General features: G+C 47.1%; 1 protein-coding gene across 2 annotated transcripts in view; it reads left to right on the top strand.

The window, feature by feature from the left end:
- The window catches only part of LOC142587365 (uncharacterized), a 91409-nt gene that overhangs the window by 57473 nt on the left and 21426 nt on the right, over positions 1-12510 (top strand). For both annotated transcript variants that reach the window (XM_075698314.1, XM_075698313.1), the window contains one exon: positions 11819-11979. In XM_075698314.1, the coding sequence (XP_075554429.1) occupies positions 11819-11979 (161 nt within the window). The remainder of the gene's footprint in view (positions 1-11818; positions 11980-12510) is intronic.

Genomic DNA, 12510 nt, shown 5'->3' with positions numbered 1-12510 from the left:
GTTTCTGATAGCTGTGAAGCGTGCTTCTATGTTTGCTTCAATATTGTTTTGCCTTTCCTCAGTTTTATCTAATCTCGTTGCCACTGTTCTTAATAGGCTCATTACTTCCTCGTGATTCCGTTTTTCGTGATTCTCTGAGTCTTCCATCAACCTCTTTTTTGCCGGTGGCCCTCTTGCAGGTGAGGGTGCCCTACAGGATGCGTTTGACGGAGGGAGGGATGCCCTCCGCGGTTCCTGTGTTAAGATCGCGGGTTGTTGAGCAATATGTGTTTTACTTTCTTGCTGCTGTTGTGTTATTGCCTTCATTAGTTCCTGAATTATTCTTTCCTGTTTTTGTATGATTGCTTTAAGTTCCTTAATTTCATTACTCTCGTGGGAGGATTGCGGTGTCCCGCTCACCTGATGTGGTGCTCCTTCCCGCCAGGCGTTCGGTAGCGCTGGGTAGGACTCCGAGCGGTCTCGTTTTCCTCGGTCGTTACCCTGGGCTCGGTTTCTCGATCTGCTTCTGCCTCGCTGTTGCTGCTGCTGTGTCGGGTGCGCAGGTTGTGCTCCCTGTCCCTCCGGTCGCTGAAATTCCACTTGAGCCTTGCCACTTCGTTTCTTGTTTCCCTTGGCGGGCGGTCTGTCATATCTGATCTTGCATTGGTTGGATCCCGTGAAGTGTTCTCCCTTGCACAGGATGCACCTCGGCGTGCACGTGGGCTCGTCTTGGACCGGATGCTCATCGCCGCACCAGTAGCAGAGATTTCTTCGTTCTTCCGGACACACGTCCGAGCGATGTCCCGGTCATCTACAGTTGTAGCATGCTTCCACTTTGGGTCTGAAGAGGTAGCAGTTGTGGATTCCTCCGCCGAATCGAATGGAGTCCGGGACTCTCTTGGTGTTTGCGAAAGTGATGAGCAGGGCTTTTGATGATTTTCCCATCCTTCTTGCGTCCACAATCTCTAGCTGTGAGTTGACTTTCACGATGTCGTCCATGATCTCGGCGGGGCTTTGGTCTTCTAGAATGTGATACGCAATCCCCTTGATGCTGTTGTCCGGTGCCGCTACGTATGCACACGTCGAATAGACTTGGTCTAGGATTTTGATATGCTGTACTTCTGCATATTTCCCTGCGCGTTCCATAGAAGGGGTGCTCACGGTAAAGGAGTTAAAAGGATTGATCCTTACTTGGTCGTGTTGCTTGATTTCCCAAAAGTTCACTCCGATGTCCAGGCACAAGGCGTACAGTAGTGTAGTGGCCGTGTGGTCACGGAGCCGAAGTCCGCCTCTCGGCCGGTGTACGATCTTGTAGTCGCTCTCTGGCAGACGCGGGAGCGGCTTCTTTTTATATGGGCGGCATCTTATCGATGCGTTCACCCCACTGGTCTGGGCGGCCTTGCCGGTGGCGTCCGTCGGTGTCATAGCTGCATCCTGTTGGGCACTGGCGTCCCCATGCTTGGGGCGAGCTCGATCATTGGGCTTTGATGGCAGCCTGTATCCATAGGCTTCGGTCTTCATATTCCTCCGGGGAGATTTCTTCTCCATCTACGGCCTACTCCATCGCGACAGCGTCGGTGACGGCTCGAGGGGCCGGCGGCGACGCCGATAGTGCCCCTAATCGCGCTAGGCCTGAAGTAGGCCCAGCTCGGCTAGTTGCGGCCGGTGAACGAAAGTGCCCCTAAAGGGGTAAAAAGGGGTCCTGCGCCTCGAAAAACAGCAGCAGGGTTCCAGGCACTCTCTGTGACCTTGTGGGAGCAGGTCCGGGTCTGCTGGTACAGAAAGTCACTCGGAAAAGGCCAATAACTCGGGAGCCCATACGGAGCACATCCGCACGACTCAACGCGCCAAGCGTCCTCCCGCGATGCCTTTTAAAACGTGGCTGACCTTGTCTGCCTCTGCCATATTATTATCCACCTTGCGGCAAAGAGCGAGGACGTCCCGGATGTACGCCAAGTACCGTATTTACATGATTGGAAATTGACTCGAATGTAGGTCGACCCTCCCCAAAATCGCATGCCTCAAAGGAAAAAAAAAAAGACGTGCGAACGCATTTCACACAAGAGAAGTTTATTGACGCGGTTGATGAAGACTACTCATCGTCACTGGAGTCATCCTCTCTGGTGCTGCTGCCGTCATAGCTGCTGCGGTCCCACAGCACGTCGTCATGAAATGTTAGTCCACATTTGGAGAACGACCGCACCACAACATTGCGCGGTACCGCCGCCCACGCAGAGAGCCGTACACAGTAGCCAAGGAGGCCCTCCTCACACGCCCGCTTGGAGTAAGTTTGTGGTTTTCTCTGGATATCCACTCGTTGCATTTGCAGTGCAGCAGGTCCTTAAAAGGCTTGTTGACCCCCACATCGAGAGGCTGAAGCTGCCCCATCAAGCCACCGAGATTACGAGTATGTCGGTGTGCTCCTTGGGAAGCACCGCTTTCACTTTGTCGGTGAGGTGGCCCCAGGATGAGTCCTACGCTAGCAGGTTGGGGATGTCTCCATTGAGGGATGCCCCCAGCTTCAGGAGCCACACTAGACGGTACCGCTCCAATACCATGTCATCTGTCATAAAGCCCTTCGCATTCGCCCGTACCACAATGCCTTTAGGAATAAACGAGAAGAAAGGGGGTTAACCGACGGGTCCGATTTTTTTTATTAGTCATATCATGAAAAGCCAACAAACACTGACACCAAGGACAACATAGGGGAAATTAGTTGTGCTTAATAAATGGAATGAATAAACGATAAATTAATGGAAATTAAAGTGGATGAAAAAACAACTTGCCGCAGGTGGGAACTGAACCCACAACCTTTGCATTTCGCGTGCGATGCTCTACCAATTGAGCTACCGCGGCGCTGTTTCCCCGTCCACTTTCTTTGGGTATTTATGTGTACTAGTAAACCCTGGGAGTGTTAGCCAGCGCCACCATTGACAGACCTTGGCGGTGGACGTGGAACGTCCTTGTTACCGCAGGCGTCACGAGAACGTGATCTTTTTGCGTGAAGGCAACTAGTCAATAAACCCACATGTGCTACCTGAAGGCATCAATGTTGCCGGATTCGAGACCCTCGTTATGTAATAAACGAGAATAAAGGGGTTTAACACTGGCTAACACTCCCAGGGTTTACTAGTACACATAAATACCCAAAGAAAGTGGATGGGGAAACAGCGCCACGGTAGCTCAATTGGTAGAGCATTGCACGCGAAATGCGAAGGTTGTGGGTTCGGTTCCCACCTGCGGCAAGTTGTTTTTTCATCCACTTTAATTTCCATTAATTTATCGTTTCTTCATTCCATTTATTAAGCACAACTAATTTCCCCTATGTTGTCCTTGGTGTCAGTGTTTGTTGGCTTCTCATGATATGACTAATGCCTTTAGGAAGTACTTCTTTAGGCATCATCTTCCTTTTGAACACGATGTATGGGCGAAGCTTGGTGCTATCCGTCAAGCATGACAACATGACAGTAAAACGCAGCTTTTCATTGCCTGTTCTTAGTAGATTCATATCGCATGCTCCCTTAACACTCACTGTCATATTGCTGGTCATGTTAAAGTATACGGGAGTCTGGTCGGCATCGCCGATCTGGCCAAGCAAATATCATTGGGAGTCGTGAAGTTTTGGGAAGTGCCTATGGAAGGTGAGGACCTTCTCCTCGTATGCGGCCGGCAACTTCTGGCACACGCTGGTGCGTCTACGTAGGGACAAGCCAGCCCTCTTTCATAAATTAAGATGCCAGGCCCGGCTAGCTTTGAATTGAGTCCTTGGTACCCTGCTTCCGAAGCGAAGGTGCATGCTTGTTGCATGATCATTTCAGATGTGACCAACAGGGATCGATCGCGTAGATCAGTCGCATATGCTGCAAGCTTTGTCTCCAGCCCTAGAAAGCATCCCGACTTAGGCCCACGAAAACCACGGTGCTTAGAGTCGCTTGAGAAAATTTTCTCGTGCTGAAGCCGCCACTGCCACACCGCTTATTCACTGACTCAAAACTTGCGTCCTGCAGCGCAGTTTCCTCGGCATGGAGGACAGCAGCCCGTTTGAATGCTGCTCTGAACGAGCGCCGAAAGTTCTTTGGACCTAGGGCACTCGTGACAGGCACGATGATTCAGCACAACCGGCACAATAGAAGTGACAGAATTGCGTGGCCGTCGAAAAAAATCGTATCTCAAAGAGAAGCTCTTCTGTCAACTACCAATACCCCCCAAACAGCGACTCTTCCTTCAATGATCGATGCTCCCACAAGAGCCTTGTGCTCACGGTGTGCGCAGTAAATGTTTCTTAAAAAAAAGAAAATCTTCTGTACAAGCTTGTTGAATAACCATACACTGTGGGTTGAGCATGAAACTTTATTAGCAAGAAGAACACATTTGCTGCGAGATGACGACCATCTAAGCTACCGTAAGTGGCCACTGCCACACTGCGCGATACCAAAATAAACGACATGCGGCTGACGAAAGCAGTCGTATGCGATTTCCTTTACCTTGTGAGTACATTACTCGCATTCAAGGAGTGTTTTGCTGGTCTCTAATAAGCAAAATGAGTATTAGCGAATTCCTTGGTTCAATTCACGGCGCTAACGTAGCCACGATCGTATCACATTGTTCAATACGCTTCTGAACTCGATGGTGCGAGGTTTGTCGCTCTAGGTACGGTGGCTAATGGGCACAGATTGGGAGCGCCAACTTTCAAAGTGGGGTCGCCTGTGTTGACATCAAAATGTATGCAATATGGTAAATTAATGCGCTACGCTTCTACCTTAACCATGGAAACATAGGTGCAAAGTTGTAACCGCACCGTAGCGCCCCTGATTTCTTGTTTCTCTTTCCGTTACTAGCGGTTCACGGTTCTGTTTCAACTCTAAGTCGACCCCCCAACATTAGATTGTCAAATTTGAAAAAAAAAATGGGTTGACCTACAATCGTGTAAATGCGGTAAGATTAAATGGACGCCTGTGCACGGGTTGCAAGGTCCTTCTTAGCAGCACGTTGGCGGCCGACAGGCTTCCTGAACAAATTTCTAAGCTTCTGGTTGCACTGGTCCCAACTTGTAATCTCTTCTTCATGTGTCTTGAATCAGACCCGTGCTGTTTTCTTTAGGTGGAATATTATATTAGCCAGCATAAGCATGTTATCCCACCTGTTGTGTGTGCTGACCCATTTGTAATTCTGCAACCCGTCATCGACGTGAACATTGTCAATCCTGTAAAACATGCCAGAGTCGCGAGGCTGGGCCAGGAGGACCATGGTTGGTAACGACGGAGCCATGGTTGAAGACTCTCCATAGGATGACATGGCGGCCAGGTTACATTCGCTGCGGAGCTCCGTCTTGCGCAAGTCCCCGCACCTTCACCGGACACGTTACAGGAAGGAAGAAGCATACGTCTATTCACAGATGGCTTTTAATGGCGGAGCCAACAAACGTAGAGCAGTGAAAAACTTACTCTTCTTCGCCGTCTCCAAGGCCACCATCAGTGTCCTCTTCTTCCCACATTACAGACTGTGACAATATTCACATTCATATCTCCACACATTTTCATGTTCATTTGCGTGTATCCAAAGAGTGTAATCATCTTTCCACATCACTAGTCACCACTGAACATTGCAACCCATTCATAAAAGTATTAGCTAACATTGTATGATAAGAAAACTACTTTTTGTAACTTGTACTAGTGTGTGTGTGTGTGTGTGTGTGTGTGTGTGTGTGTGTGCTGTTTACATAGCCAAACATTGTAGAGTTGCCGACCGTTTATTCGAACCTCACGGGGACTGCGGAAATGTCCGAATAAACAGGTGTCCGAAAAAGCAGATTAAGAAAAAAAAATAAATCCTTTATTTTCACGCATTTATTCGGGCTAGGCAGTAGGCTTGAAGAAATCGTGAATGCGCCGGCGCACGCTGTTTCGTTTACACGCAATCAGATGAGTCTCAATCTCGGATAGGGTCGTACGGTCACTATAGGCGGCTGAAAGCACAGTCACTGCTTGTACACGCTCCGCATGCGATGGCAGCATAGCACATGGAGCGTTATCTTCCGACTCGGAGTCATCGTCCGGCGGCGCAGCAGAAACCTGACGAAGGATCTCGCCATCGTCGAGTCTGCGCATGTCAGTAGAGCAGTATCAGCACCTGTGAAACTGTCAAATGAGACGGTGTCCGGAATCGCAATGCAACCACTGCGCAGGTCTCGGCAGAACATTTTCGGCGTCAGTAGGGAGCACATCGGAAGGCGATAAATCCTAGGCCTCCCAGCACCCGCTTGCCGGCATTGCCCAGCGCAGTCTGTGCGGGCACTGTCAGCGCCATTAGACACTCGGCGCGATGTTTCCGTATGCCGCGTTGCACCACCGCAACCTCGACAAAGCACACAAAGCAAATATCACCAAGCCGTCACGCCGTCACCAGTCGCACATACGAAAAACGCGGCCTAGTCGCAGCGTCGTGCACGAAGAAAGGAACAAATCAGCTGCTGGATTGTCTTGATGTGGCTTACTAAGCTGAAACTGGAACTACTGTAGCTACGAACCAGGCAGAAACGATGATGATGAGCGGGGATTCGCAGTAGTGCCACTTCGTGGAGCAGCAAGGAGGCTCCGTTCAAAACAAAAATGGCGTTCAGCAATCCGAACCATGCACCGGTCAGAGTCGGTGCACGATGCTCTCGATCGAGTTGGCTCAAGGAGTGTCCAAAAAATAAGACAAAAGGTTGCAAGGTGTCTGAACTTGCGGCAGTTGTTATACATTATGGTCTATGGGGAGAATGGAGGGTGGTGCCGTGAAGCAGACCGAATAATCGAGCATGTCCGAATTTTTGGAGTCCGAAAAATCAGTCGGCGACTGTGTAGTTATTAAGCTTGTCTTTTCTTTTTTCCTTTATTTTTGGTCATTCTGATTCTTTCTACAATAATTTTCCTTGATGTGTAGCAACATTTTGTTTCACGTTTATAACACATTCTGTTTTCTATTTCTGCAAATATTTTCTGTAACCATTCCCCTCTGTAATGTCTTTTGACTTTGAGTCTACTCTAAATACTGTATTTACTCTATTGTAACACAATTTTTTTAATGACTTTCGTTGCCTGAACTTGACCCTTGCCTGACATTTGAATGACAGCAACATTTATGATCCTAAAACAAATATTCTAAATTCCACGGATTTTAATGTTAAGTTGGCATCCTGTACCTTTACCTCTTGATTCAATCCATAGACAAGTCGACTGAAGCCAAATTCTTTTTTTGTTCGAGTTGCTAAACACCTCGGTGGCTCCATGTCTGAGTTGATGAATCTCGGATAGTGCCGCCAATGGGGAGGCCCTTTGTGCCCTTTGTAAATGCAGGGCCAGTCGGAAGGGCCCCTTCATGGCCTGGAACTGTCCCCAATGCAGTCCTTTAAGAAGTACTTAATGTCAAGCGAGCTCGACAGCATGGATGACTTGATTCTCGGGCGATCACTTTTGGAAATAGCGTCATTTTCGTGAGACTTGGCTCGTTTTGGCATCGAACCACTCGAAGAATGTGACTGACAGCGCTTTTGGCACTGATAACGAGCTTGGCACAGCGCCAGAAACACTTGTTGGGGGCGCTTTTGTTGCCAGGTTGCGTGAAATTTCGAGGAAGTAAAACTATCTCCCGAAGTGATTGCTTGAGAGTATTGCCTAAGAAAAGCTCCGTCTCCTTCTCGGACAACAGTAATAAGCGAAGAGTAGTCATTTCCGAATTGATTCTTTGAATAAAGGTACCATTTCTCTTTTCATTCATAGTGCGTTAAATTTTCGCCTTTATTTTTTTAATTTTTGTTATTTTGCGGGTGGAGAAGTCGACCATCGCATTACAATAGTGGTTGCGTTACATTCGAGTAAATGGGTAAATATCTGGGGCTGCTTTCGTGTAGCATTTTAGTACAAAATAAAAAATTTATATAAATACAAAATACAAATACAAAATTTATATGAAGTATTCACATGCAATTGCATTCTTTCTTTTTACTGTAAACATAACTATTCTTACTGTAAATGTGGGTCAGTAAGACATTATAGGGTGTATGCACTGAGCTAGAGTACTGCATGGGGCCGGGCCGTCCGAAGTGTTTCTCGGTAGCTCTGGTCCGGGCCTAGACTTGAAGCCGCGGGCCCAGGCCAGGCTCAGGCCCGCTGGTTAAAGGGCCTAAGTCGTGCTTTCGAACACGTGAACATTATGCATTGCATGGTCCAAGGCATCCTGTGCCGAGCTCAAGTGACACGAGGAAGGAGCTGGCTCTTGTGTGCCTTAGCAAAGGAAATAAAAAAACAGTTCAAGTTTTAATTTCTTTCCTTTTCCACAATACAAACATTGTTTCCATGCAAGGAAAAATAAATTACCCAGAATACCGCTATACAAACCATTTTTCTGTTATCGCTTTTGCGATTGCACTATTACAACTCTCGATACTGTTACATTATTTTAGAGCTAACGCAAGGGTGCGTTAGCTCTTTCTACTTGTGTGTTTATTTTATGCTGTGTGCTCGTGAATTTGCCTGTTTGTATATACACATACATATATATTCGCATGCTGAATGAGCTCATAGGACCAAATCATATGATCAAATGCACGCGCACCAGCGGAAAAATAACAGCACAGGCAATGGGCCAGATCACTGACGTTGCCATGGGAGAAACAGAGAGTTTGGTCTTTTATTGCTTATACACTGCAGTTGATTAGACACTGAGAAGGTGAGGCTGACACATACGGTACAATCTATAAGCAAAAATAATTATATTTCTTTATATACAAGCCGAGCCTGGTTGTGCACATGCGAGCCCTGGCTAAGCTTAGTAACGAAGGCCTTGCTTGGGCCCAGGCTTAGTAACACAGGCCTGGGCTCTGTCACCTACGGCCAGCCCCGGGCTTGGTATCGCGGGTTGGGGCTGGGCTCAAGGCTTCATAAAGCGGGCCTGGGCTGAAAAATCAGGCCTGTGCAGGGCTCTGCACTGAGCTCATTCCGTAAGGGGGCGACAGCGTCGCCAGGGCAGCCGTGCCATGTTTATGGTTGCGTCGGTCACAGAGCGTGAGGAAAATGCTAGCGGTCATTCTCGTATGATCTTTGGGCCCGCCGTTCGCCTCATGGACTTAAATTAGTATTTGTTTATTGAATAGGCCTACATAATATGTTTGTGTATCCAGACAGGCTATGCGCCGTGGCCGTGTGTCAACAGAGCTTTGGTGTCATGTTGAACTGTGCTGTGTTTGGCTGCAGCAATCGCACGAGAAAGAAGCCCGGTGATAGGAATGTTGCCCAGATGGGGTAGTTCTCGGTACCTGGTTATCGCTCTTCTTTGCTACAGCCTCAGCATAAAAGAGCATAGCAGCTGTGTGCGAGCATGCCTTGCTGGTGCAGTGTGCAACCAGCACCTTGCCATCTTCTTTTATGAGAAGTCATGGTGTGAGTGGCTTTTCATTAAATTATTGTGGTTGACGCACCTGGGAGGGCAAAAGAAACTGTTTTTGCAGGACCAGCAGAATTGACGCAACATAAAAATGACGAAGGCTGTAGGATCACAGTGCTTAGTTCTCATCTTTTTTTTCAGTGAAGCTACCTTTTTCAGTACACTACCTTTAATGATTCAGGTGGACAAAACACAGTTAATTCCGTAATGAAGGCGATCATGTTATGGGAGCATTTTGACACATGGCTGCTGCACCCAGCTACTGATCAGATACCGTATTTACTCGCACAATGATCGCACCCCTGAATTTTGTCGTCAAAATTCAATTTTTTTTAATTTCCCATGTAATGATCGCACCCCGAACTTGCCGCAGCGATATGTCGTGTGCCAAGTCTTGCTAATAATGATCGTGCCTACCATCTGCCGAGTGCTACGCGAATGACTCTTCAAAACAAACCAAGCGGTCTGCACGTGCCAAACATTCTTAAGCAGACGCACCATTTCATTCCTTTCCTCACTTTTTCGCACTTCCATGACAAGAAAAAGCTCCAACCAAACTTGCCTTTATTATATGTAGGCTTTATAATGGTCGTGGTCAACAACAACAACAAAGGCGCCTTTCGATTCTTCTCATCTGCACTCGTGGGCACGCAACGAATCGCGAGCGGCTGTGATAGTAGCCACGTTTACACTGGTACGTCAGAAGCGTACCCTATTCATACGCCAACGCTTGTAGCACAGCTAAGATATTTGTCCACCCTTAGTGGAAACGTGTCGTATTAGGGTAGTAGTGAAGACAAATGCCGCAGTTTCCGCTACATGCCTGCCATGCGTTTCTATGTCATTGGCAGCTAAGCGCGCCCATCTGTTTCTGTCCCCTCAAAGTGAACATGGCTACGTTATTGCCGCAGAGTTGCCGATATTAACAATATGATTCATAACTGATACGGAAGAAACTCACGATACGTAATGTACTTGCGTAACCTAATGATACGTAATGTAATTGCGTAACATTACGTAATGATTCGTAATGTACTCACGAGAAGAAGAAAAAAATCACGTTCAGCTTGCTTCGCTGGCCGCCATTTTTGTTTTGGTGTCCCGCACTACATGCAACGACAGCCGCCTATTTGTTGACCCGTTGTCATCCTGCAGCAAACGCGGGATGAAACAAAATTTTTTTTTTTTTCGCGGGAAATTTAACCCGCATAATGATCGCACCCCTGAATTTGTGTCAATGTTTTTGACGAAATGGTGCGATCATTATGCGAATAAATACGGTAATTGTGGCCTTCCATTGACTTGTAGGCTTTCAGTTGCTCACGAGTCATGAAGCTCGTTGCATTAACGAAGTAGTCCTTGATGTCTGCGAGATTCACACGAGGAAGTAGTTCGACATCGAGCCGAAGCTCATCATCTTTGCATTCGAGCGGATTGACAGTCCTGCAAGCACTCTTTGTTTTCATAGTGTGATTTTTCTGCTTTACTCAGCCCACGCATGTACACACTTAAACTTATTGTTGATGTACCACATACCACTCGATAGCCAAGTTGGAAAAAACAGTTTGAAAAGGACATCGGACCAGTCGTGCATATAGGTAGCTGCTTCCAAGAAACATTCGAGAAACTTCCGATACATGCCTGCACATGCCGCACTGAGTAGTATTAGTTAAACAGTGAAAAGTGGTCTCCCAACAAAGACAAACAAGCACATGTGTCAATATGAATATTAAAAGTCATGTTCTACTCATTTTAAAAATTTAGAATATTCGCCATTCCCTACACTTTCCTTCGGGGTAAATTCGCCTACTGGCAAGAAACTTCATCCAATTAACAAGAAATTTGCCAGGCATATCAACCAATCAATATCGTGTCATTAAAAGCATTAAGCCGCAAGAAGGTGACAAGTTTCTCTCAAGTGTCACCAAGAAGCAGTAGCATCATCCACTGAAACTGAGACTTGCAAGCGCAAAACTTCTGTATTGTGTTGGTAGGGGAAAGAAATGCAGTTTGAAAAGTACTTTCATGACAGTACCAAACTTTTCGTTCATGTATTCTTTTTTTTCTGGTTTTGCTAGCTCTTGCAGCTGCTGTTGTCAAGACTGTACCTGAAGGGATCTTGGTAAGATTAAACAAGGTCACTGAATTCTCATGCAACAAGTGTTATAAACTTTCTCATGTGACAGCTTACAAATGATGCTAACTCCAAGCGATGCTTGCTCTGGCTGGTGTTCCTGTTTGACATGGGTATCACTGGCACAGTTTGCATTCTTTGAGAAGCCTTCCTTGCCACTAGTGCCCCCGTTGTTCCCACTCACCAGAAGGTGGCACCACCTGCCCTCTCGAGGCAGAGTGCAGACTATAACGAGTTGTCTTGGCCAGGGTGTTTGAAGCACAGAAACTGTAATGCATGCAGCCACATCCAGGAGCACCTGAGCGAGATGCTGGGCCCCAACCAGGACATGAGCAAGATGAGCGAGGAGGAGTTGCAGTTCCACTACTTTAAGCTGCATGACAATGACGACAACAACAAGCTGGATGGCCTCGAGCTTATCAAGTCCCTCATTCACTGGCATGGTGAGATGTTTATACAGTTCTGCAGGTTACTTTCCTTTGTGCAAAATGTTGAACTGTAACTGAAACGAAAGCCTTACAAAGAAACATTTTTTGTGCAAACCAGAACCTGACTGGAATATGATAGCATGGCGGTGTTCTGTGTAGCGCATGAATAGCTTTAGGAAAAGTACAGAGGAGAAAGAACATGGAGTTGAACTGATTTTTATTTTTGAGACGAGCAGTATATATACACAGATGTCTAGTATATATACCAGCTTGCCCAAATTTCCACCCTTGGAGCATTATATTTTCACTCCGTAAGGAAACGAAAAAGAGAAAATGGTGGTTTTCAGTTCGGGTTGGCCACCTTTTCTGGAGCTTATCATCCCTGCCACCGCGTTGGTGCTGAATGACGGCACTGCTAGCCTAGCAAGGGCATGCTAGAAATTTCTCTGCATGAGTGTCTCATATTTAATTGTGTGATGGTAAGTAAGCCACTGTGTTATTATTCTCCGCTGCATATCTCCACAGTGTGGCACCGCTAACAGAATA

This window comes from Dermacentor variabilis, chromosome 7 (genome assembly GCF_050947875.1).
Source record: "Dermacentor variabilis isolate Ectoservices chromosome 7, ASM5094787v1, whole genome shotgun sequence".
Classification (NCBI taxonomy): Eukaryota; Metazoa; Arthropoda; class Arachnida; order Ixodida; family Ixodidae; genus Dermacentor; species Dermacentor variabilis.
The sequence above is the reverse complement of the archived record's forward strand: the minus strand, read 5'-3'. Positions and strand labels throughout refer to the sequence as shown.